Source organism: Marmota monax, unplaced genomic scaffold, assembly GCF_021218885.2.
Source record: "Marmota monax isolate L192 unplaced genomic scaffold, Marmota_monax_Labrador192_F-V1.1 WCK01_AAM20220418_F8-fsc00042, whole genome shotgun sequence".
Lineage (NCBI taxonomy): Eukaryota > Metazoa > Chordata > Mammalia > Rodentia > Sciuridae > Marmota > Marmota monax.
The window spans coordinates 13,310,515-13,337,076 of record NW_026693008.1 but is presented as its reverse complement, the minus strand read 5'-3'; the positions used below and the strand labels follow the sequence as shown (position 1 = coordinate 13,337,076).

The following is a 26,562-nucleotide window of genomic DNA, read 5'->3' as shown; positions in this document are numbered from 1 at the left end:
TTCTTTAGTAACTGGAATTTAGTACAGTATGCTTTTCATTAAGGCTTGGGAGGACCGTCTGATCCGAATACAAGAAACAATTGATGAATGGTTAAAAGTACAAGCTCAATGGCTGTATCTGGAGCCTATCTTTTGTTCTGAGGATATCATGCAACAGATGCCAGAAGAAGGACGTCAGTTTCAGACAGTAGACAGACATTGGAGGGATATTATGAAATTTTGTGCAAAAGATCCAAAGGTGAAGTATTTGTTTTCATTCTTATAATAGGTGAACCAATCTTTCCTTCTTTTCTTTGTTTATTTATTTATTTTTTAGTATTGGGGATTGAACCAAGGGCCTCAAGCATAGTAGGCCAGCAATCTACCACTGAGTCACATATGCATCCCTGAACCTTTATTTTTGGATATTAAAGAAAGCATTAACTTTTTTTCTGATTACAGAAGTAAATCCTATGCAGTATATACAAATTAGTTCAGAAAATGTAAAAATGTATGAAAGTATTAGTAATTTAACTTTTCAATTCATAAAATACACTAACTTATAGCTCTTTACTATTTAGTGGAGCTGCTTCAAATGGACATTTAATTTACTTGACTATATAAAATCACCATTTCTCTCCTAACAAAATAAATAGGTAAATAAAATGGAGAAGTCAGTAAAGAATAGTTGATTGGTAAAGGTGATTCTCTGTATGCTCAAAAATGATGGAGAAAAAAGAATCTGCTCAGTTGGTCTCAATTCATATGTATCTTTCCTAGTGAGTTAATACCTTGTGTCTATTTTTAATACTGAAAACAGACTATTTTTCAGACACATAGTAACCACAGACCATAGATATACATTTATTTTTAAATCTGGTATTCAACTTACATAACAATTTATTTCACTTCTAGACTTATTGAGAGTCAATAGTATACTGAAATTTATAAGTTTCAGAAACTTTGTTTTACCTGTTGATTTTAAGCATTGTGAGATATATGGTCATTTTTGCAGTGACTCAATTCTGCTGTCATTATAGTGAGAGAATGGCCAGAAATAATATGTAAATGAATGGGTTGTCTGTGATAAAATAAAACTTTGCTATGGACACTGATATTTTTATATATCATGACAAAATCTTCTGATTTTTTTAACCTTCTAAAAGTATAAGAATAATTCTTAATTCATGAACCATATAAAACTCGCATCAAGTTAAATTTGGCTAGTGGGATATAGTTTATCAATTCCTGTGGTAAATCATGTTTATAGTTGAAGGCTGTAAAAGTAAAAATTAAAATATACTCTTTCTACAGCATTCAAAAGAATGTAGGTGAAGTGAAAATATGCATGAGAATCATAACTTCTCATTTGTAATTAATATCCTTTGATAAGAATAATTATGATCTATTGAATTTTAATAGTTTTTATATTACAAAACATTTCACTGAAGAGATACAAGATGGCAAGCTACAGGAAGGCTATATTCCTTGTTACTCTGTGTCTCAGGATTCAAGCAGAGGAAATAATGTTTCTCTGAGAGGCAGCTATCACTGCCCACCAACCTTCTGCTTTTTACCTGCCATTTGTCCACTGTGATTGCCCACTGCCTGCCAGCATATCATCTGCTTTTTGAGTGCAAATCACTTGCTGACTGCCCCCTATCATCCACCATTTGCCTGTTTGCCCACCTCTTGCCTGCCTATTGCTTGCCTTTCACCTACCCATTGCCTACTGCTTAATGTCCACCTGCCGATTGCCTGCTGTTAGCCTGCAAATTGCCCACAGACTACCAGGGGATTGCCTGCTGCCCGCTGTTCCCTGAAAATCCATTGTCACAGTACCCACAGGTAAGGTACTGGAAACCTTCAGGGACACTATAAGACTACAGTTAAGAAACCGTATTGCCTCAGATCCATACCGCTAGATGGGAAAACACACAAACAACATGAAAAAACAAGGGAACAAAGTGCCTCAAACAAACCAAAATGTTCCAACAACAGAATCCATAGACAACATAATAGAAGAAATGTCAGAGAAAGAGTTTAGAAGTTTCATAGTTAAGACTAATCTTTGAAATAAGGGATGGTATCTGAGAGAAAATACAGGAAGTGAATGATCACTTCAGTAAAGAGACAGAGATTATAAAAAGGAATCAAGCAGAAATCCTTGGAATGAAGGAAACAATAAACTAAAATAAAAATTCAATGGGAGATATCAGCAGACTAGACTACTTAGAAGACAAAATCTCAGGCAATGAAGACAAAATATATACTCTTGCAAATAAAATCAGCCTCACAGAGAAGATGGTAAAAAATATGAACAGGATTTCCAAGAAATATGGGATAACATGAAAAGGCCAAATTTAAGATTTGCCGAAATAGAGGAAGGCGTGGAGATACAAACCAAAAGAATGCACAATCTTTTCAAATGACATAGTATCAGAAAATTTCCCTAACCTAAAGAATGAAATGGAAAATCAACTACAAGAGGCTTATAGGACTTACAGGACCCCAAATGTATAAAATTACAACAGACCCACACCAAGGCACATTATAATGGGAATGTCTAACATATAGAATTTTAAAGGCTTCGAGAGAAAAAAAGTCGTATAACACATGGGAAAACCAATTCGGATTTCAGCTGATTTCTCAACCCAAACTCTGAAAGCCATGAGGTCTTGGAATAACATATATTGAGCTCTGAAAGAAAATGGATGCCAATTGAGAATTGTATATCTAGCAAAATTAAGCTTCAGATTTGATGACAAAATAAAAAACTTCCATGATAAACAAAAATTAAAAGAATTCACAGCTAGAAAGCCTACACTACAGAACATACTCAGCAAAATACTCTATGAGAAGGAAATGAAAAAGAAAATAAAAACAATGAAAACCAAAGGGAGGAACTACCACTAAAGGAAAGGACAATCAAAGGAGAAACCAAGTCAAGTTAAAAATAAAAAATAAACCCCATGACCAGGAATACAAATTATATCTCAGTAATAACCCTGAATGTCAATGGCCTAAACTCATCAATAAAAAGACATAGACTGGCAATTGGATTTAAAAAAAAGACCCAACAATATGCTGTCTTCAAGAGACGTGCCTTCAAGGAAATATCGGACTGAATGTGAAAGGTTGGGAAAAAGTGTATCACATGAACTGTGTAAACAAGTAGGAGTTTCTATCATATCAGATAAAGTGGACTTCAAGCCAAAATTAGAATGATAAAGAAGGACATTTCATACTGGTTAAGGGAATCATATGTGAACAAGACATAACAATTCTAAATATATATGCCCCAAACAATGGAGCATCTACATACATCAAACAAACCCTTCTTAATTTCAAGAATCAAATAGAATACAATACAATTATACTGGCTAACTTTAACCTTTCTCACCATTGGATAGATCTTCCAAACAAAAACTACACAAAGAAACTAGAACTCAATAATACAATCAATGACTTAGACTTAACAGACATATAAAGTATTTCATCCATCATTGAGCGAATACATTTTCTTCTCAGCAGCACATGGATTCTTCTCTAAAATAGACCATATCTTATGCCACAAAGCAACTCAGCAAATACAAAAAATAGAAATCCTACCGTGCATTCTATCAGATCATAATGGAATGAAACTAGAGATCAACAATAAAATAAAAAATAGAAGACACTCTAACACCTGAGACTAAATAGCATGCTATTGAATGATGAATGTATAGCAGAAGAAATCAGGGAGGAAATAAAAAATACTTAGAGGTAAATGAGAATACCTGTACAACATATCAAAATCTCTGGGACACTATGAAGGCAGTGCTAAGAGGAAAGCTTATTGCATTGAGTTCACTCATTAAAAGAATAAAAATCCAACAAATAAATGACCTAACATTACATCTCATATCCCTAGAAAAAGCAGAACAAATCAACACCAAAAGCAGTAGGGGACAGGAAATAATTAAAATCAGAGCTGAAATCAATGAAATTGAAACAAAAGAAACAACTCAAAAAATTGATAAAACAAAAAGTTGGTTCTTTGAAAAAAATAAATAAAATTGATAAACCCTTAGCTATACTAACAAAAAGAAAACACAAATTACTAAAATTTGTGATGGAAAAGGAAATACTATAATGGACACTACTAAAATACAGAAGATAATTAAAAACTATTTTGAAAATTTATACTCCAATAAAATAGAAAATCTCAAAGACATCAACAAATTTCTAGAGACATATGATCTACCCAAATTGAATCGGGATGACATACACAATTTAAATAGACCAATTCAAGCAGTGAAATAGGAGACACCATTAAAAGCCTACTATCTAAAAGAAAAGCCGAGGACCAGATGGATACTCAGCTGAGTTCTACAAGATTGTCAAAGAAGAATTAATATCAGTATTCCTCAAAGTAATTCAATGAATTAGAAAAGGAGGGAACCTTTCCAAACTCATTCTATGAGGCTAGTATCACCCTGATACCAGACAAAGACACATCAAGGAAAGAAAACTTCAGACCAATATCCCTGATGAACGTAGAAGCAAAAATTCTCAATAAAATTCTGGCAAATCCCATACAAAACATATTAAAAAGATAGTGCACTACAGTCAAGTGAGTTTCATCCCAGGGATGCAAAGTTGTTTCAACATATGGAAATCAATAAATGTAATCCATCATATCAATAGACTTAAAGAGAAGAATTGCATTATTATCTCAATAGATGCAGAGAAAGCATTTGACAAAATACAGGACCCTTTCATATTCAAAACACTAGAAAAACTAGGGATAGTAGGATCATACCTCAACATTGTAAAAGCTATCTATACTAAGCCCAGGGCCAACATCATTCTAAATGGAGGAAAATTGAAAGCATTTCCTCTAAAAACTGGAAAGATAGGGATGCCCTCTTTCACCACTTCCATTCAACATAGTTCTTGAAACTCTAGCTAGAGCAATCAGACAGACCAAAGAAATTAAAAGGATACGAATGGGAAATGAAGAACTCAAACTATCACTGTTTCTGACTACATATATTTAGAAGATCCAAAAAAATTTCACCAGAAAACTTTTATAATTAGTAAATGAATTCAGCAAAGTAGCAGGATATAAAATCAATTCTCATAAATCAAATGCATTTCTATACATAAGTGATAAATCCACTGCAAATGAATTAGAAAGATCACCCCATTCACAATAGTCTCAAAAAAATACCTGGGAATCAATGTAACAAAAGGATGAAAGACCTCTATAATGAAAACCTAGAACACTAAAGAAAGAAATTGAGGAGTTGGAGTTTTGGCTCATTGGTAGAGCACTCCTCTAACATGCGTGGGGCCCTGGGTTCAATCCTCAGCACCACATAAAAATAAAATAAAGATATTGCGTCCGACCACAACTAAAATAAATTTTTTTTTTAAAAAAGAAAGAAATTGAGGAAGACCTTAAAGATGGAAAGATATCCCTTGTTCTTGGATAGGCAGAGATAATGTTGTCAAAATAGCCATACGACCAGAACTGTTATACAGATTTAATGCAATTCCTATTAAAATCCCAAAGATATTCTTCATAGAACTTTCTAGTTCTGTTGCTTTCTCTAATAGAGCAATCATGAAATTCATTTGGAAAAATAAAAGACCCAGAATAACCAAAGCAATACTTAGCAAGAAGAGTGAAGCAGGAGGCATCACAATACCAGACCTCAAACTATACTACAGAGCAATAGTAACAAAAACTGCCTGGTATTGGTACCAAAACAGACATGTAGACCAGTGGTACAAAAGAGAAGACACGGAGGCATAAATATTGTTTTTTCATAGTAGATAAAGATGCCAAAAACATACATTGGGGGAAAAATAGCCTATTCAACAAATGGTGCTGGGAAAACTGGAATCTATATGCACCAAAATGAAATTAAACCTCTGTCTCTCACCCTGCACAAAAATCAACTCAAAGTGGATCAGAGACTTAGGCATTAGAACAGAGACTCTGTGCCTAATAGAAGAAAAAGTAGGCCCAAATCTTCATCATGTTGGCTTAGACCCCAGCTTCCTTAACAAGACTTCTAATGTGGAAGAAGAAAAACAAGAATCAATAAATGGGATGGATTCAATCTAAAAAGTTTCTTTTCAGCAAAGGAAACAACAACATGATGAGAGAGCCTACAGAATGGGAAAAAAATCTTTACCACATGCACCTCATATAAAGTACTAATCTCCAGGATATATGAAGAACTCAAAAAACTTAACACCAAAAAAACCCCCCCACAAATAATCCAATCAATAAATGGGCTAAGGAAATGAACAGACACTTCACAGAAGAAGAAATGAAATTGATTAACAAATATATATAAAAATTCATCTCTAGCAATTAGAGAAATACAAATCAAAACAACTCTAAGATTTTGTCTCACTCTAATCAGAATGGCAATTACCAAGAATATAAGCAATAATTTATGTTGGCAAGGATGTGGGGAAAAGGTACACTCATATATTGCTGGTGGGACTATAAATTGGTACAACCACTATGGAAAGCAGTATGGAGATTCCTCAGAAAACTTGGAGTGAAACCAACATTTGACATAGTTATCCCACTCCTCAATTTATACTCAAAGGATTTAAAATCAGCATACTACAGTATCACAGCCACATCAATATTTATAGTAGCTCAATTCACAATAGCTAAACTATGGAACCAACATAGTTTAGCTATTGTGAATTAGATGCTTTTCAACAGATGAATGGATAAAGGAAATGTGGTACATATACACAGTAGAATATTACTCAGCCTTAAAGAAGAATGAAATTATGGCATTTGCAAGTAAATGAATAGAACTAGAGAATATCATGCTAAGTGAAATAAATCAATCCCCACAAACCAAAGGCAGAATGTTATCTCTGATAAGCAGGGCATAGTGAGGAGTCAGGTAGGGAAGAATGATAGAACTCTGGATTGTGCAGAGGGGAGTGAGAGGAGGGGTGGGAGTGAGAAGGATAGTAAAATGAGATAGACATTATTACCCTATATACATTTATGATTACACTACTGGTGTGACTCAGCACCATGTACAGCCAGAGGAATGAGAAGTTATGCTCCATTTATGTACAGTGTGTCAAAATTCATTCTATTGTCAAATATAACTAATTAGAATTTTTAAAAATTAAAAAAATTCACTGTGTAAACTTTTTGAAATTATAATATTTTATCATATAGTATAGATTGTTTAGGTCTTATATCTAGTACACAAGTGTCTCTTACACCAACATGTCTCTTTTAGGTTCTTGCTGCTACTTCTTTAACAGGTTTATTGGAAAAACTACAAAACTGCAATGAACTTTTGGATAAAATTATGAAAGGACTTAATGCATATCTTGAAAAGAAACGTCTTTTCTTCCCTCGGTATGATGGATAATCAAAAGTGCTATGATTTAAAGTGTTATCTGATATTGATGAATATCACTAAAGTTTTTGTATTTGCATGTTTTTTTTTTTTTTAGTTTTTTTTTCTTATCTAATGATGAAATGTTGGAGATTTTGTCAGAAACCAAAGATCCACTTAGAGTTCAGCCTCACTTAAAAAAATGCTTTGAGGGCATTGCTAAATTGGAGTTCCTTCCCAATTTGGACATTAAGGCCATGTATAGCTCTGAAGGTGAGCGAGTGGAGCTTATTGAACTCATTTCCACATCTATAGCCCGCGGTGCTGTAGAAAAGTGGCTCATTCAAGTAGAAGATCTAATGCTTCGAAGTATTCATGATGTGATTGCTGCAGCCAGGCTGGTATGTTTCTTAGGACTTAATGTATAAAACTATATTCTGCAAATGCTGTTTAGAAGGTTTGAGTTGGTACCAATAAATTAATACTTAAAGTTCTTTCTGTTTTAAACCATTTATTATTTTATTTATTTGTAACTAACATTAAAATAACAATATTAGTTAGAATTGATAATATGTGTCTAAATATTACAAAATGATATTAGAAAATAATAAAAGGTATTTTTATATAGAATGGGGGAGGGTCCACTGATAGGCTCTTAGAGAAACTGAGGTTGAAACTGGGACACAAATGATAAATAGGGAATAACCAGGTGAAAAGCAAGTGGAAGAGTGTGTAGGTGTCCTGGGTAAAGGCCCTGGGATCAAAAAGAAGCAGGGATTTGTGAGAACCTCAAAGAAGACAACTGTGTCTGGAATAGAGTGAGTACAGAGTGAAGTCAGATGAGGTTGGAAAGGAACACAGTTACTAGATTGCATTTTATTTTAAATACTATGAAAGGCTAAAGATATTTTAATCAGAGAAGGGATATAGTCTGATTTATATTTTTACACCACTATGGCTGTGGTATAAAGAATGAATTAGTTGGTGTATGAAAATAGGAAGGCAAATTGGGAGACACCAGATGAAAAGTGATATGGGCTGGTACTAGGGAAGTAGCAAAAGATGTGGAGCAAAGTAGACAGAAACATAATTTGTAGTTAATTTCAACAGGTCTTGGTGATGAATTGGTTGTAGAGTAGAAAGATGAGGAGGGGCAAGTCTCAAGAATTAGCATTAAGTTTTCTGATTTGAGTATATGGGTGGCATTTACTCTGTGGAGATGCCTGGAAGAGAAGCAGGCTTGTGGAAGCTTGGGAGAAAAATCATGGGTTTAATTTGAGACGTGTTTAATTGAAATGCTTATAAGGTAGCCTTGTGTATATGTCTTGTAGGCAAACCATCATGCCCTTCAGTGCTTGGCTGCCCTGTAGGTTAGTTCTCCTCAAATAGTTAAGTGAATGATCTAGTTCACTTGCTGTTTTTTACACTTACAACTACTTTAAAATTCCAAATGAGACGAACAAACATCGAAGGAGGATACATAATAAATTGGAAAGAAATACAACACCTAGGTAGTACATGTACCCCACTTAATGATAATCTTGAATGATAAACTTCAATGTGTTTCTGCCTTAGGAACACAAAGGAGCAATTATATTGTACAAGAAATAGTTTTTGAAGCCCTTATAGACTTATATCAGCAATTCTCTGCATGAATGAAGTAGCCTTTTTATTTTATCAAGAACGCATTCAGCTCATTCTTTTGGGGTAGCTTTTCTGTTCTTGCAGATAAAGCTGTACTTTTTCTCTCCTTTCGCTACTTATAATTCCAAACAAACTTAAAACACACAAGAAAGAATAAACATTATCCACGATAGTATTTCCTTAATCACTATAGAAAATATGCTTTAATATCACTGCTCATCCTTCTTTAAAGCCTTAGGTTATTGTCATTTGTTTACAAAGATTGCTAATAATAAGGATTTTGTAACAATGTATATTTATAGTCTGTGTTATGTTAAACACATTCTTATATATAAGATGGTATGATTGTATTGAAAGCATAGTTTCCATTAGCATCAACTTCAAAATTCAATCTGTACTTGGTTTTCTCAATATATAATTTATGTCGGCATTATCATTTATTATCAAAGTAAACTATTTTTATAATGAATCCACAAATCTATTTAAATATCTTTTAAATATGAAAGCTTTAGAAATAAATGAAAGTATACACTTTGAACACCAAAGCACAGATTTTTTCAATTATATATAATCAAACAAATTGTTTATATACTCTGGTCATAGAAGTTTTTAGAAAAGCTGTAGATAAATAGTATAAGGGTTGTAACTTCTAGTCCAGTTTTCTACTAGATTATATAGTCATCTTTTCAACTAAATATGTCATCATTATACAAAATCTATTTGACTTTATTTTTTACAGTTTAAGTTGGTTTGTAATAAAAGTAATATGTATTCTTTATAAAAACTTGACAGCTCCCATAGCAAGGAACATAAAAATCACATAGAAATAAACTTCAAGAAGAAGATAACCCATTACTAACATACTGATGCTCATTTTTAGTTCTTCTATAAATAAAGAAACATGTAAAAAATATAATCTTGGTTTGTAAAAATTTTCACATCTTTTAATCTTCCAAAGTTTTTCATGGATGTAAGGTATTATAACCCACAAATATACTAAATATTGAATTTTACATTATAAAACATTTAGCTTCTTTTCTTCTGCAATCTTTTAAAATTAGAAATTACTTTTAATTATTCAGGCTTATCCAGAATCTCCAAGAAGAGACTGGGTTAGAGAGTGGCCTGGCCAGGTTGTACTTTGTGTTTCTCAAATGTTCTGGACTTCTGAGACACAGGAAGTTATAAGTAGTGGGACAGAGGTAAAGATTATTTGATTTTGAACAACATTCTTTACTTCATTGCATATTTAGCTTGTATCTCTGTTTCTTTCTCTTTCTGTGTGTCTCTCCCTCCCCCTCCCTCCCTCCCTCCCTTTTCATCCCTCTCTCTCTCTCTCTCTCTCTCTCTCTCTCTCTCTTTTCAGTACTAAGAAATAAACCCAAGGGTGCTCTACCACTAACCTACATAGTCAGCATTTCTTTATTTTAAGGCAAGTTCTCACTAAGTTGCCCAGGCTGGCCTTGGACTTGCAATTTTCCTGCCTCAGCCTCATAAATTGCTGGGATTGCAGGCCTGCACCTATAATCACTGCACCTGGCTGTTTGTCTATTCTTTGCAAAGGCAATACTTCCCTAAATTTCTGTATATAGTATTAAATTATATATTTCTTAGAAAACTTATTCTTTTACTGGGTTTAGAGAAAAACCACTCTATAATGTATCCCTTTTTTTAACTTTTTTTTTTAGATGTAGGTATACACAATACCTTTATCTTATTTATTTTTATGTGGTCCTTAGGATCAAACTCAGTGCCTTATCCATGCTAGGCAAGTGCTCTATCACTGAGCTATAACCCCAGCCCTATAATGTATTTCTTTTTTTTTTTTTTTTAAAGAAAGAGTGAGAGAGAGGGAGAGAGAATTTTTAATATTTATTTTTTTTGGTATTTGGTGGACACAACATCTTTGTCTGTATGTGGTGCTGAGGATCGAACCTGGGCTGCACGCATGCCAGGCAAGCGCGCTACTGCTTGAGCCACATCCCCAGCCCCCCTATAATGTATTTCTATATGGGATAGATTATGAAGTCATAATTCTTTTGTAAATGAATAAATATATAAAATATAGATTTAGGTAATGCATATAAAATCCATTAAATTGTTTTATTATTTTGTAGGGATTAAAGAAGTACTATACAGAACTCCAGAATCAACTAAATGATATTGTAGAGCTGGTAAGAGGAAAATTGTCTAAGCAGATCAGGATCACTCTGGGGGCATTAGTTACAATTGATGTCCATGCTAGAGATGTGGTCATGGACATGATTGAAACAGGTTTGTGACTTCTTCCTTTAATATTTTTAAAAAATATTTATTTTTAGTTGTAGTTAGACACAATACTTTGTTTTATTTATTTGTTTTTATGTGGTGCTGAGGATCGAACCCAGGTCCTCGCCCGTGCTAGGCGAGTGGTCTACTGCTGAGCCATAACCCAGCCCCTCTTCCTTTAATATTTTTAAAAATCTTTTTTTTAGTTGTAGATGAACATAATTTTTTAATCTTTATTTTATTCATTTATTTTTACATCATGCTGAGGATTGAACCCAGTGCTTCATACATTCGAGGCAAGCACTCTGCCACTGAGCCACAACCCCAGGCTGACTTTTTCCTTTAATATTAAAGTTAAAAATATTTATAGCTTTCAGGAATAAAGATTTATTACTGTATGTCTTTTTCAACAGAATTGCATGATCTTTTCTATAAGTTGGAAAACGTGAATTGTTTGATATTTGCTGATAAAATACTGTTTTTCGAATTATTTTCATTTAAGGATTATGTGTTTTATTCTTTCTAGGTGTCTCACATGATACAGATTTCCAGTGGCTTGCTCAGCTTCGTTATTATTGGGAATATGAGAATGCTCGAGTTCGTATCATTAATTGTGACGTAAAATATGCTTATGAATATCTTGGTAACTCACCTCGACTTGTCATTACTCCTCTAACTGACAGGTGTTACAGAACATTGGTATGCATTTAATTTTTTTTTTTTTTGGTACTGGGGATTGAATTTAGGGGTACTCGACCACTGAGCCACATCCCCAGCCCTATTTTGTATTTTATTTAGAGACAGGGTCTCATTGAGTTGCTTAGCGCCTCACTGTTGCTGAGGTTGGCTTTGAACTTGTGATTCTCCTCTCTCAGCCTCCTGAGCCACTGATATTACAGGTGTGTGCCACCACACCTGGCCTGCATTTAAATTATTTTAATCCATACATTAAAATTACTTTTCAGTGAGGTGTCAACTTTTTTTGTCTAAATTTAATATGGCTCTCTTCATTTATTGTTTTACTGGTAGTAGTTGAATACAATTATCCCTTCTTAATCCCAAATTCTCTTTATGTGAAATTATGGCAATAAATAATTACTTCTGGGTACTTTTATAGCATACAAGAATGTTTTTATTCTAATGTATAGAAGTTGTGAGTCTCTTCCATTGTGAATAATTAGGAAAAAGGGAGGGACTGAAAATATAAAAATAAAGCCAAAGCTTCACAAAATAGTATTAGTTTTTATAGTGGGATACTGGGAGAGATGAGAGAAAGATGAGAAAAGTACCTTTGGGTCCTGGAACTCCAACTTAGTGCGACTCAATAGGAAGGACAGAGCTTACATATAGGGGATTATGCTTAGTTAGGCCTGTGCTTAGTTGTGAAGCTATGGAAGATAGAACAATGACTGTTAAAACCCTGGGAATATGGTTGCCAGGTTTACTCCCAGGTTAACTCTGAATTTAAAACAAATAACAAAGACAGTCATGTGTCACTTAATGATAGAGATATATTCTGAGAAATACATCATTAGGTGATTTTATCATGCAAAAATCAGAATATGCTTTCACAAAACTAGATGCTATAGTTTATCTAAAGTGTGTTGTATATATCATCATCTATGTAGTCCACCGTTGACTGAAACATCATTATATGATGCATGACTGTAATTTTTTTAGTATGTCCTCAATATTGCAAGGGACATACTTTTGTAATACTAATAAATTATTTATTATTTATCTGAAATTTAAATTTAATTAGGCATTTCAGATTTTTCTGTGCTAAATCTGGCAACCCAACCTGGGAATTGAAGAGGAACATCAAGGAATACCAATCCACATATGTAAGTGAAATGAAGGTGTCTTCTATTGACTTCTCTAGAAGCAGAGAAGAAATAAAGATACTTGTGCAAATGATTTATTTCTTAGGGAATGGTCTCAGTAAAAATCTGTAAGGAAATGAGGGCAACAGTTTTGGGCTGGGGAAAAATTAAATGAAGAAGTGGTTTGAGCAATGGATAGTTATAGCAGGATCTCAAGGGGAGCTTTGAAGCATGAATGACATGAGTTACTTTACTTTAAGGCAATAAGATCTGGCTTTTGTACCCCTTTATTGTCGTTGGTCAGTCACCTCTGGGACAAAGGAATGAGTAAGCTTTCCAGTATTTGCTGATGAGGTAGTTCCAATAGGAGAGCAAGTTGAGGACAGTTCTTAGGAGAAAAAAGCAACTCTGAGCTATTTGCAACCAAGATTTCACAGCAAATGGGAGGCGAATGTAATGACCTGATAAAGGGGGATTTGGATGAGATTCTAAAAGGTCTATGATATTAGATAATATCTATGATATTAGAACAGACTGTAATTTCTATGATAAAACCTTTCACCAAACCCTCTGTTTTTTCAGCAAGCTACCTGAATAAAATAGGCATTATTATTGCTGTGAGTATATACGTGACTGCATGACCAATGTAATTCTGCAACCTGTACACTCAGAAAAATAAGAAATTATATCCCATATGATGCAAATGTATGATATGTCTAGATCATTGTACTGTCATGTGTAACTAATTAAAAAAAAGAATATAGCAACTCAATCATGTGAATTCCTAAGAACAAAGAAAGCATCACAATTTATGAACCAAAACCAAAAATAAGTAAATAAAAGAGAAAATAATAGGTGTACAATCAAAATAAATAAATAAATAAATAAAATAAAAAGAACATACTTGTGAGCATTTTCTTGAAGTTGAGGGGAGAGGCCAAGGTTCCCAGAAATTAAGTTAATGGTATAACATCCATTATAAATTTAAAACAAGTATAATATCTTTGATATTGACTTTATTTACTTAGCTATCTCTATTGGTTTTTTGGTAAAAGTAAAAAAGTTTATCATTTTTATGGATTTATTTTAAAAATAGACTGCACTTTTTAGAGCAGTTTTAGGTTTATAGCGAAATTAAATGGAAAGTACAGGGCTCTTTTATTTCCCCTGTACACCCAAATTTACAATCTTGATCCTTTAACCCTATTTTTTTCTAAAAGGAGTTAAGTTTCACAAACTCTTGTGGTGATTTTTGTGAAACAAATTCCATAATTAGAACAGGCTGTAATTTCTATGCTAAAAATTTCCAGTTGCTGTTCTAATTAATGTAAAGACCCAGAAATAATTCAGATACTGCTGATGTTTACTTAAGGAGCTTAAATACTAATTTATGAGAAAAAGAGTGTATGTAATAACATTACAAGGCAAAAAACAATAGAACTGGTAAGAGAAGTATAGAACAGTGCTATGGGCATGGAGAAAATGGAGAACGTATAGAGAACAGAAGACAACAGCCAGGCAAATCATGGCCAAAATTTGTAGAATAGTTCATTTGTTTCTCTTTCAAACAGTACTCACTTCAGGTGATTGTCCTCTTCAACTGACCATCTAGAATGTGTCACTATTGTCTTCTAAAGTCATCTCCATAACTTCTAATTAAAACCTTTTTGAACTAATTTTACCCCTTCAAAGCTAGATGTTCTTTGTTTTTAAAGGTAAATGGGATACATATGAAATATTAGAAAACAAGATTTTGATGCATTTTCATTCTTCTTGGGTATTTTAAGCTGCTTTTCTTTTTGCAACCAGAAACTTCTATGCTAAAAAGTAACTGAACACAATGGGCATGGTGGCATGTTCCTCTAATTCCAGTGGCTCCGGAGGCTGAGGTGGGAGGATCATAGTTCAAAGCCAGCCTCAACAATGTAGCAAGGCCCTCAGCAACTTAGTGAGACCCTTTCTCAAAATAAAATAAAAAAGGGCTGGGGATGTGGTTCAGTGGTAAAGCACTCCTGGGTTCAATCCCTGATACAAAATAAATAAATAAAAGTAACAACAATAAAATATATAACCAGCTTCTCTGAAGCTATAACTAAGAATAAATCCATTTGGTAAGCAATTATCTATTTGTTTGTTTGTTTTTGGTGATGCATAGTTTCCTTTTCATATATATTTTCCTTTTCAGATAGGTGCCTTCTATTTAAACCTTGGAGGTGCTCCAGAGGGACCAGCAGGCACAGGAAAAACTGAAACTACCAAGGACTTGGCTAAAGCTCTTGCTGTACAGTGTGTGGTATTCAACTGTTCAGATGGGCTAGATTATCTAGCAATGGGAAAGGTGATTCATTTACTGAGTTGGTAATATTAAATGTTCCAAACTTTGTAGCTTTAAGTCTAACTGGATAAACTGAAGCAGACTTATATAAATACTATTGCAGTGTGGGTTAAGCATTTCTTGAATGTTGGCTTTAGAGCTAAAAACGTTGTTTTTATTCTTGGGACTTTTATCAAACTGAGCTTTCAACTTTTACTCAAAAGGTTAAACATTTGTTTTAATAGTTGGTGACATTTCTGCCGTGCACAGTGGCACACTCCTGTAAGCCCAGTGGCTCAAGAGGCTGAGGCAGAAGGATCACAAGTTCAAAGCTAGCCTCAAAAACTTAGCAAGGCTCTAAAGCAAAATAGTGAGACCCTGTCTCTAAATAAAATATTGAAAAGGGTGGGGGTATGTCTCAGTGATTAAGCACTACTGGGTTCAATTCTTGGTACCAAGAAGAGAAGAACATATATATTGATGACATTTCCTAAGAAAAATCACCTCTATTTTTCTTTCTTTTTTTTTTTTTTCCTTAGTTCTTTAAAGGATTGGCTTCTTCTGGTGCTTGGGCTTGCTTTGATGAATTTAATCGAATTGAGTTGGAGGTGTTGTCAGTGGTGGCTCAACAGATCCTTTGCATTCAGAGAGCCATTCAACAGAAGTTGGAAGTGTTTGTTTTTGAAGGGACAGAACTTAAGCTCAATCCAAACTGTTTTGTAGCTATTACCATGAATCCTGGCTATGCAGGGCGTTCTGAATTGCCAGACAACCTTAAGGTAATATTTGTTAAAGTTTTAAGTTTGTTAATCATAAATAATAGCACAATATTCAAAATATTAACATTCTTCCCATGTATCTGTTATTTCCATTTTAACTCCATTTGATATAAGGTATGCTTCTAATAATTTTTTTAGACATACAAAAGATACTAAGGACATAAACTATAATTGTTTTTTCAGTAGCGCTTTAATATTTTTATGAAAATGTGTTGCTATGGGGGAATAAACTTGAATATCAACACATTTTCTTTGAATGCTTATAACTAGTTTTTAAAATGGTTTATATTATGTAAATATTTTATTTATTATATACTCCAGGTTCTTTTTAGAACAGTGGCTATGATGGTTCCAAACTATGCCCTTATAGCAGAAATTTCCCTCTACTCCTATGGATTTTTGAATGCAAAACCTCTGTCTGTGAAGATAGTAATGACTTACAGACTTTGCTCAGAGCAGCTCTCATCGCAATTTCATTATGACTATGGAATGCGAGCAGTAAAAGCAGTTTTAGTGGCTGCTGGAAACCTAAAACTAAAATATCCAAATGAAAATGAAGATATATTGGTAAGTATTAAATATTTATATACATCTAAATATACTGTGAAATTTTCAGTAGAAAAGTTTTTTAGTGAGATCAGTCAGGAACGATGCAGAGGCAAGTAAGGCAGGTATTGCTTCAAGTCTTTCTATGTGGGGTTGAAATTATAGTTTTGGGTTATGTTTATTATTATTTATATGAATACAAGGACCTTTTGGCTTGATAAGCATAGAATTATTTTTATTTTTTTCACTTTGGGAATTCCATGGAGAAAAATTTTGGTTAGAGGGGTGGAATGGAACAATAAATGTAGGCAATTAACTTATTTTGTCCTTTTTTGTGATTTTAGCTTCTTCGATCAATTAAAGATGTGAATGAACCAAAGTTTATGTCACATGACATACCTTTATTTAATGGCATAACTAGTGACTTATTTCCTGGTGTTAAACTTCCTGAAGCTGACTATAATGTAAGTAAACCTATGTGAATGACTTGCTTTGCACAACAAATTCATCTGATTACTCAATTGTTCACAGAGTTTTATTAAAGTAATGAAATTACTCTTTTTGGAGGATGGTAGTCTATTTAACCACTTTAATTAGGATAAGTAAATTTTGTTACCTTCTGTTATATGTTACCAGGTTTAACATGTTTAAATTTTAAGTCAAAGGTAATGTTCTTTTTAAGAGAATAAATATTTAATTTCCTATCTTGAGATTAATAATACCTTCTAGCATACATACTATAATACTTAGTGTTGTGTGTGTGTATATATATATTTTAATATTTTTAGTTGTAGATAGACACAATACTTTATTTTGTTTATTTATTTTTATATGGTGCTGGGGATCAAACCCAGGGCCTCACACATGCTAGGCAAGTGCTCTATCACTGAGCCACAACCCCAACCCTTTGTTGTATATTTTTTTTAGGCAGAAATGAAAGTAGTAAAACACCCTGTAGTTAACATAGTAAGAGTTTATTTCTCAAGTTTAACTAATGTACTGACCTTTTTCCTAAAGGAAGCAATGTTCCCCTCTACCAGATAAATGGTAATGATGGGTTGTGATGGACGTGTTAATTAGTTTGTTAACTATCACACAATTATGTATTTATATCAATCATCATGTTGTATATCTTGAATTATATCAAATTTTATTTTCTTAAGCTTTAAATTTTAGTTGAAAAATAATAATTGCTTATATTTATGGTGTTGTTTTGATATATTTATACACTGTGAGATCACCAATTCAAGTAAATTTGTGTATTCATCACCTTGTATTTTTATCATTTCTTTGTGGTGAGAACATTTAAAACCCTCTCTTAGATATTTTGAAATATACAATACATTATTATTTAACTATAATCACCTTGCTGTGTAATAGCACATCAAAATTTATTCCTCCTATTCAACTTTAACTTTGACTTTTCTTTCCCTCTCCACCTGCTCCTGCCCTCAGGCACTAGTAACCACCAACTTAACTCTCTACTTCTATGAGTTTGACTTTTTTAGATTCTACAAATAAGGGAGATCATATGGTATATGTCTCTCTGTACCTGGCTTATTTCACTTAACATAATGTCCTCTAGGCTCATCCATGTTTTCATGAATGACAGTTTCCTGTTTTTTTTAAGGCTGAATAATATTCCATTGTGTTAATATACCATGTTTTAAAAGCCTATTCACTTACATAGTTTCCATATCTTGGCTATTATGAATAATGATGCAATGAATATGGGAGTACAGACATCTTTTAAGTATAATTGATTTCAATTCCTTCAGCTATATCCAATAGTGGGATTGCTTGATCATATGGTAGATCTATTTTTAAATTTTTGAGGAAGTATCTTACTGTTTTCCAAAATGGATGTGCTACTTGAAAATATTACCAATAATGTATGAGTTCCCCTTTCTCCATGTTCTCGCCAATATTTTGTGTGTTTTTTATAATAGTCAATCTAAAAGGTATGAGGCGATAGCTCCTTCTGGTCCTAGTTTGCATTTCTCTGATGAGTAGAGATGTTGAGTATTTTTACAAAATTTAAAATTAAAATTAAAATTTTAAAAAATATCTGTAGGCTATTTCTAAGTCTTCTTTTGAGAAAATTTCTATTCAATTTCTGTGCTCATTATTAAATGGGTTTTTCTTTTTGTTTTTGAATATTTAGGGTAGTAGCTCCTATTCCAATGTATAATTTCTAAGTATTTCTTTCCCTTTCCATGACTTGTATCCTCTTTTTTTAATATTTATTTTTTAGTTTTAGGTGGACACAACATCTTTATTTTTATGTGGTGCTGAGAATTGAACCCAGTGCCTCACACATGCTAAGCGAGTGTGGTACCATTTGAGCCACATCTCCAGCCCTACTTGTGTCCTCTTTTGCTTGAAGAAGTTTCTAAATGTGATGAAATCCCATTTTTCTATTTTTGTTTTCATTGCCTGTGCTTTCAGGGCCAGATCTAAGAAATTTCTGCCTAGGCCAATTGTCATTGGGCTTTCCCCCCTATATTTTCTTCTACTTGTTTTGTACGTTTCAGATTTTACATTTAGGTTTTCAATTCATTTTGAGTTGATCCTTATATAGTGGATGATGTAAGATTCCATTTTCATTCTTTTGATGTGTATAGCCAGTTGTACTAACACCATTTATTGAAAAGTGTGTATTCTTTGTGCCTTTGTCAAAAGTCAGTTGACTATAGGTATATGCATTTATTTCTGGGTTCTCTTTCCTATCCCAGTGGACAAATAACAAGACCATGATGTTTTGATTTCCATAGCTTTGTAATTTGTTTTAAATCCAGTACCCAATTTTGTTCTTTTTGGTCAACATTGCTCTGGCTATTTGGGTAGTTTGTGGTTCCATATGAATTTCAGGATTTTTTTTCTATTTCTGTAAGAACAAAATTGGAATTTTAATAATGACTACCTTTCATCTGAAGATCATTTTGAATAGTACGGACATTTTGACAATGTTAATTCTTACAATCTATGAACATTGGCCATTTTTTTATTCATTTATATCATCTTCAATTTCTTTCATCAATGTTTTATATGTTCAATATACAGATATCTCACTCACATGGTAAAATTTACTCAAAAAGTCAACTCAGAATGGATCAAAGACCTAAGAATTACACCAGAAACTATGCAATTCCTAGACAAAAATATAGGGCCAATATTCCAACATATAGGAACAGGCAGCACCTTTCTCCACTAGGGTCCCTAAGACTCAAGAAATACTGCCAAAAGTTAATAAATGGTATAGTGTCAAATTAAAAAACTTCTGCACAGTGAAGGAAACAAATAAGAATGTGAAGAGAAAACCTACAGAATGGGAGAAAATCTTTGCTAGCTACTCTTCTGACAGAGGATTAAGAACATATAAAGAACTCAGAAAATTTAACTCCAAAGGAACAACCCAGTTAACAAATAGGCTAATGAATTAAACAGACACTTCTCAAAAGAATAAGTACAAATGGTCAATAAATATATGAAAAAAAAATGTTCAACATCATTAGCAATTAGGAAAATGCAAATCAAAATTACACTGAGATTTTATCTCACTCCAGTTAGGATGCAGTAGTCAAGAATATAAACTAATAAATTCTGAAAAGGTTGTAGAGAAAAAGAAACACTTTCGTACTCTTGGTAAGGTTGTAAATTAGTACAACCACTATGAAAAGCAGTGTGGATATTCCTCAAAAGGCTAAGAATGGAACCACCATATGACCCTCCATAGCACTCTTTGGTATTTATTCAAAATAATTAAAGTCAGCATAATATAGAGACACATGCATACTCATGTTTATAGCACCACAATTCACAATAGCCAAACTATGGAACCAGCCTAGAATGTCCATCAATGGATAAAAGGATAAAGAAAATTGATATATATACCTCATGGAGTTTCATTCAACCATAAAGAAGAATAAAATTATGGTATTTGTAGGAAATTTGATAACATTATGGTAAGTGAAAGAAGCCGAGCTCAGAAAGTCAAGGGTCAAATATTTTCTCTCATTTTGGGGAGTTAGAGAGGAAGAAGGAAAAGAAAAGTAGATGGAGTATTTCATGAAAAATGAAAGGAGATTGGTAGAGAACAGGAAAGGAACCAGGGGGAAGGAGGAGGAGAAAGGAGTAATACCAAAGAATGAGATAGGCCCAATTATATTGTTATATTGTCTGCATGTACAAATGTGCATGTTACCACTAATCCTACCATTATGTAAAAGTATAATGCATCAATAAATATAATAAAATGTACTTAGCAGTAATTTTTTCTTTTACTATTTCACTTACTATTGTAAATGAAGCTTTAAAATTTTTTTAAAACTTTATTTTATTCATTTAATTTGTATGTGGTTCTGAAGATTGAACCCAGTGCCTCACCCATGTTAGGCAAGTGCTCTCTCTACCACTGAGCTACAGCCCCAGCCCCAAAACTTTAAAATTTATAATCAAATTTTTTAAATGTTTAAGAATACCACTGATTTTGTTTTGTTTTGTTTTTGGTTTTGAGAAACATCTTAATACTTTAATACTTTGGGAAAGTGAAGATTAAAAAAAGCATGCATTTTCATCTTTATTAAAGATAAAAGGAACACCACTGATTTTTATATGTTGATTTTATATCATGAAACTTTACTGAATGTGTTTATCAATTCTGATATTCTTTGTATAGTCTTTAGGATTTTCTATATATAAGATCATGGCATCAGGAAACACAATTTCACTTCATTTTTTCTTATTGAGATGTCTTTTGTTTATCTTTCTAAATAGCTCTGGTTGGGTCTTCCAGTACTATATTGAATAAAAGTGGTGAATGTGGGCATCCTTATCTTATTACTGATCTTAGAGGAAAAGTCTTCAACTTTTCACTGTTGAGTATAATGTTAGCTATCAGTTTGTCATATGTAGCCTTTATTGTAAGGCGGAACGTTCCTTTTCTACCTTATCTGTTGAGTCTTAAAGAATTTGAATTTTTCAAATGCCTTTTCTTGATCTATTGAGATCATCTTATGGTTTCTGCCCTTCATTCTGTTAATATGGTGAATCACACTTATTGATTGTCATATGTTGAGATAGCCTTGCTTTTCAGAGAGAATTCTCACTTGATCATGGTGAATGTACTGCATTAATGTATAGTTGAATATGGTTTGCTAGTTTTAGTTAAAAATTTATGATTATCAATGTATTGACTTATACTTTAGTTTTCTTGTAGTATCTTTGTCTCATTTTGGTCAGAGTGATACCAGCCTTGTGAAATGAGTTTGCAAGTGTTCCCTACTCTTTAATTTTTACAGAAAATAATTTGAGAAGGGTTTGTTGTTAATTATTCCTTAAACGGTAGAATTTAGCCATGAAACTGTGGTCCTGGGCTTTTCTTTGATGGGAAGCTGTTATACATTATTGCTCTGTTTAAATTTCTGATTTATTCATGGTACAGCCTGGATAGGTTATATGTTTCTAGGTTATTCAATTTTTTGTCATATAATTGTTCACAGTTGCCTTCTTTGTATTTGTGGTAGAAGTTATATCTGTTCTTTCATTTTTTATTTTATTTGAATTTTCTCTTTTTAATATAGCTAAAATTTTTGTCTGTTTTATTTATTTATTTATGCTTTATTTTTGCAATGTTGGGAATTGAACCTAGGACTTTGTTACATATAAATCAAGCTTTGTATCATTGTATGGCTTTTTGAAAAACCAACTCAATCTTGTTGATATTTTATATATTTTTAAAGTATTTACTTATTTATTTCTGCTACAATTTTATTTATTTATTTATTTATTTTTATTTATATATGACAGCGAAATGCATTGCAATTGGTTGTTCAAAACATTACAAAGCTCTTGACATATCATATTTCACACATTAGATTCAAGTGGGTTATGAACTCTCATTTTTACCCCAAATACAGATTGCAGAATCACATCGGTTACACATCCACATTTTTACATAATACCATATTAGTAACTGTTGTATTCTGCTACCTTTCCTATCCTCTACTATCCCCCCTCCCCTCCCCTCCCATCTTCTCTCTCTACCCCATCTGCTGTAATTTAATTCTCTCCCTTTTTTTTCCCATTCCCCTCACAACCTCTTATATGTAATTTTGTATAACAATGAGGGTCTCCTTCCATTTCTATGCAATTTCCCTTTTTTCTCCCTTTCCCTCCCACCTCATGTCTCTGTTTAATGTTAATCTTTTCCTCCTGCTCTTCCTCCCTGCTCTGTTCTTAGTTGCTCTCATTATATCAAAGAAGACATTTGGCATTTGTTTTTTAGGGATTGGCTAGCTTCACCTAGCATAATCTTCTCTACAGAACACTAAAGAAATTAGAGTAGACCTTAGAAGATGGAAAGATCTCCCTTATTCTTGGATAGGCAGAATTAATATTCTTGGATAGGCAGAATTAATTAATATAATTAATAAATTAACTATACATATTTAATGCAATTCCAATCAAAATCCCAATGACATTCCTCATAGAAATAGAAGAAGCAGTCATGAAATTCATCTGGAAAAATAAGAGACCCAGAATAGCTAAAGCAATCCTTATCAAGAAGAGAGAAGCAGGTGGCATCACTATACGAGAACTTAAATTATATATACTACAGAGCAACAGTATCAAAAACAGCATGGTATTGGCATCAAAATAGACTGGTAGACCAATGGTACAGAATAGAGGACACAGAGACTAACCCACATAATTACAGTTATTTTGTATTTGACAAATGTGCCAAAAAACATACATTGGAGAAAAGATAGCCTCTTCAACAAATGGTGCTGGAAGAACTGGAAATCCATATGCAACAAAATGAAATTAAATCCCTATCTCTCACCATGCACAAAACTCAAAGTGGATCAAGGATCTAGGAATTAAACCAGAGACACTGTGCCTTCTCAAGAAAATATAGGCCCCAATCTCCATCATATCGGATTAGGCCCTGACTTCCTTAATAAGACTCCTATAGTGCAAGAATTAAAACCAAGAATCAATTAATGTGATGAATTCAAACTAAAAAGGTTCTTCTCAGCAAAAACAATCAGCAAGGTGAATAGAGAGCCTACAGCATGGGAGCAAATTTTTTACCACTTGCACATCACTTGCACTAATATCTAGAGTATATAAAGAACTCAAAAAGCTAAACATCAAAATAACAAATAATCCATTCAAGGAACTGAACAGACACTTCTCAGAAGATGATATACAATCAATCAACAAATATATGAAAAAATGTTCAACATCTCTAGCAGTTAGAGAAGTACAAATCAACACTACTCTTAAGATTTCATTTCACTCCAGTAAGAATGGCAGCTATTAAGAATACAAACAACAATAAGTGTGGGGGAAAAGGCACAGTCACACATTGCTGGTGGGACTACAAATTAATGCAGCCAATATGGAAAGCAGTATGGAGATTCCTTTGAATACTGGGAATGGAACCACCATTTGACCCAGCTATCTTACTCTTCAGTCTATACCCAAAGGACTTACAAAGAGCATACTGCAAGGACTCAGACACATCAATGTTTATAGCAGCACAATTCACAATATCTAAATTGTGGAACCAACCTAGATGCCCTTCAGTAGATGAATGGATATAGAAAATGTGGTACATATACACAATGGAATGTTACTCAGCAATAAAAGAGAATAAAATCAAATCATGGCATTTGCAGGTGAATGGATGGATTTGAAGAATATAATGCAAAGTGAAATTAGTCAATCCCCCAAACCCAAATGCCAAATGTTTTCTCTGATATAAGGAGGCTGATTCATAGTGGGGTTGATTGGGAGGGGAAACTTGGGAAGATTAGACAAACTCCAGATAGGACAAAGTGGAGAACGCAAAAAGGAGGGAGCAAGGGGTGTAAAAAAAATGGAATGAGGTGGACATCATCACCCGAAGACACGAATGGTGTGAATATACTTGGTATACAACCAGAGATATGAAAAATTGTGCTATAAAAGTGTAATATGAATTTTAATGCATTAGAATAAAAAAGAAAAATGATGATGATAGACTTGCTGAATGCAATGTTGCAACAAACCTTCAATATGTAAAAATATAATTTCTGTGAAGCACAGTAAAGCACAATAAAATGAGATATGCCTGTAATATAGTGCCAAAATAAAATTAAAAGTTAAATGCCATGAAAACAATCTCAATAATATTCAATTTAGCTCAGTTAATTAAATTAGAGAAACAAAGTTGTCATTTTATGGCAATTCTATTGTAAAATGAGGATTGTTTTGCATTCAGCATGTATGAACTTCTTTTTGCCATATAAAGATTCATGTCTCCCACCATGTTTCTCTGTTGATATTACTGTAATTTTTTTCCTCTTCATTTGAACTGTTAAATCGTTAAGGAATCACTTTACTTAGTCATCATTTTCTTTTTAGACTTTTTAAAATTCTCACTCTTGAATGCTAATATACTTCTCCTCTGGCAATACCAAGTTGAAGTGATTACCAGGATGATTCAGAATTGCTAATGTTTTTTTCTTTTTCATACTGGGGATTGAACTCATGTGTAAACATGCTTGGCAAACATACTGTTGAGTACATCCCAGCCCTCTTTATTTTTGCATATTGAGACAGAGTCTCATTAAGTTGTTCGGGCTGGCCTTGCACTTGGAATTCTCCTGTCTCAACCTCCAAAGTAGGTGGAATTACAGGCACGTGCCACCACACCCAGCCTAATATGATTTTTTTAAAATATCAGAAATGAAAATTTCAAATTTTAATGTTATCTTGAAAGATTCTTGTGCTCCTACTAATATAGTAATAGATCCATAGAGTCCAGTTTGAAAAATGCTACTAAATGTATTATTTTGCTTTTTAATATGTCCTACATTCCCTTGTCTTTATTTACTGACTTCTTTTGGATTTCAGGTGATATTTATTACCCATTTTTTTCTCTCTCTCTTTTTTTTTTTTTTTTTGGCAATACTAGGGATCAAACATAGGTCTTTATGCATGCTAAGAATGCACTGTACCTCTCTACTGTGCTGCACCCAGTTTATCACTCCATTTCATCTTCTCTTTTGGACTTCAGTGTCATTCCACAGATTATACTTTGGCTTATTACTATTTACCTTAAGTTAGTATTTTACCATTTTGCAAACAATTTAAGCAATTTCAATGGCATAATTCTTTTTCTCCTCACTTCTGCCCATTGTACTATTGTTGCTAAAATACAGTGTTATTATCTTTTGCTTCAGACAATAGTTTTGAAGAGAAAAAACCCCCAACCCAACCCTGGTGCTGGGATTTGAACCCAGGAAGCAAGCTAGGCAAGTGCTCGACCACTGAGCTACATCCCTAACCTTACAGAAAGACTTCTGTATGGTGTTTTCTAGTGCTTATTGTGCTTATTTTATTTACCCTCCTTTCAGTGCATATGTATTTTTTAAAATATTTTATTAGTTGTTGGTGGACCTTTATTTTTATGTAGTTCTGAGAGTCAAACCCAGTGCCTCACACATGGTAGGCAAGCGCTCTACCACTGAGCCGCAACCCCAGCCCTCATATGTTTTTATCTGGGATCTTTTTCTTTAATCTAGAAGACTTCCTTGGGTCTATCTTGTGTGTATGTGAATATTCTCCTTAGGTAATAGGGTTCAAAATCGGTAGGGTCGTCCCCTCTTCCCCCCAATATTTAAAGTTATTTTTATCAACTGGCTTTCATTGTTGTGATTAGAAGGTAGATATTTTTCTATTTATGATCCCCTGAATGTAATGTGTATTTTTCTATTTTTAATAATTTTTCTTTTTCCTTCATCTTGAGCAGTTTGACTATGTGCTGTATGAGTATGTGT

General features: G+C 33.2%; 1 protein-coding gene across 14 annotated transcripts in view; it reads left to right on the top strand.

Moving 5' to 3' along the window:
- Dnah12 (dynein axonemal heavy chain 12) overlaps positions 1–26,562 on the top strand; it is a 256,363-nt gene that overhangs the window by 70,755 nt on the left and 159,046 nt on the right. For 13 of the 14 annotated variants that reach the window (XM_058582183.1, XM_058582184.1, XM_058582182.1 and 10 more), the window contains 10 exons: positions 44–238; positions 7,257–7,378; positions 7,477–7,759; positions 10,085–10,204; positions 11,120–11,276; positions 11,797–11,969; positions 15,279–15,431; positions 15,947–16,186; positions 16,508–16,753; positions 17,077–17,196. In XM_058582183.1, coding sequence (XP_058438166.1) covers positions 44–238; positions 7,257–7,378; positions 7,477–7,759; positions 10,085–10,204; positions 11,120–11,276; positions 11,797–11,969; positions 15,279–15,431; positions 15,947–16,186; positions 16,508–16,753; positions 17,077–17,196 — 1,809 coding nt within the window. Of the gene's footprint in view, positions 1–43; positions 239–7,256; positions 7,379–7,476; positions 7,760–10,084; positions 10,205–11,119; positions 11,277–11,796; positions 11,970–13,032; positions 14,055–15,278; positions 15,432–15,946; positions 16,187–16,507; positions 16,754–17,076; positions 17,197–26,562 lie in introns of those variants that run through there. The other variant, XM_058582191.1, reaches the window with a different exon arrangement.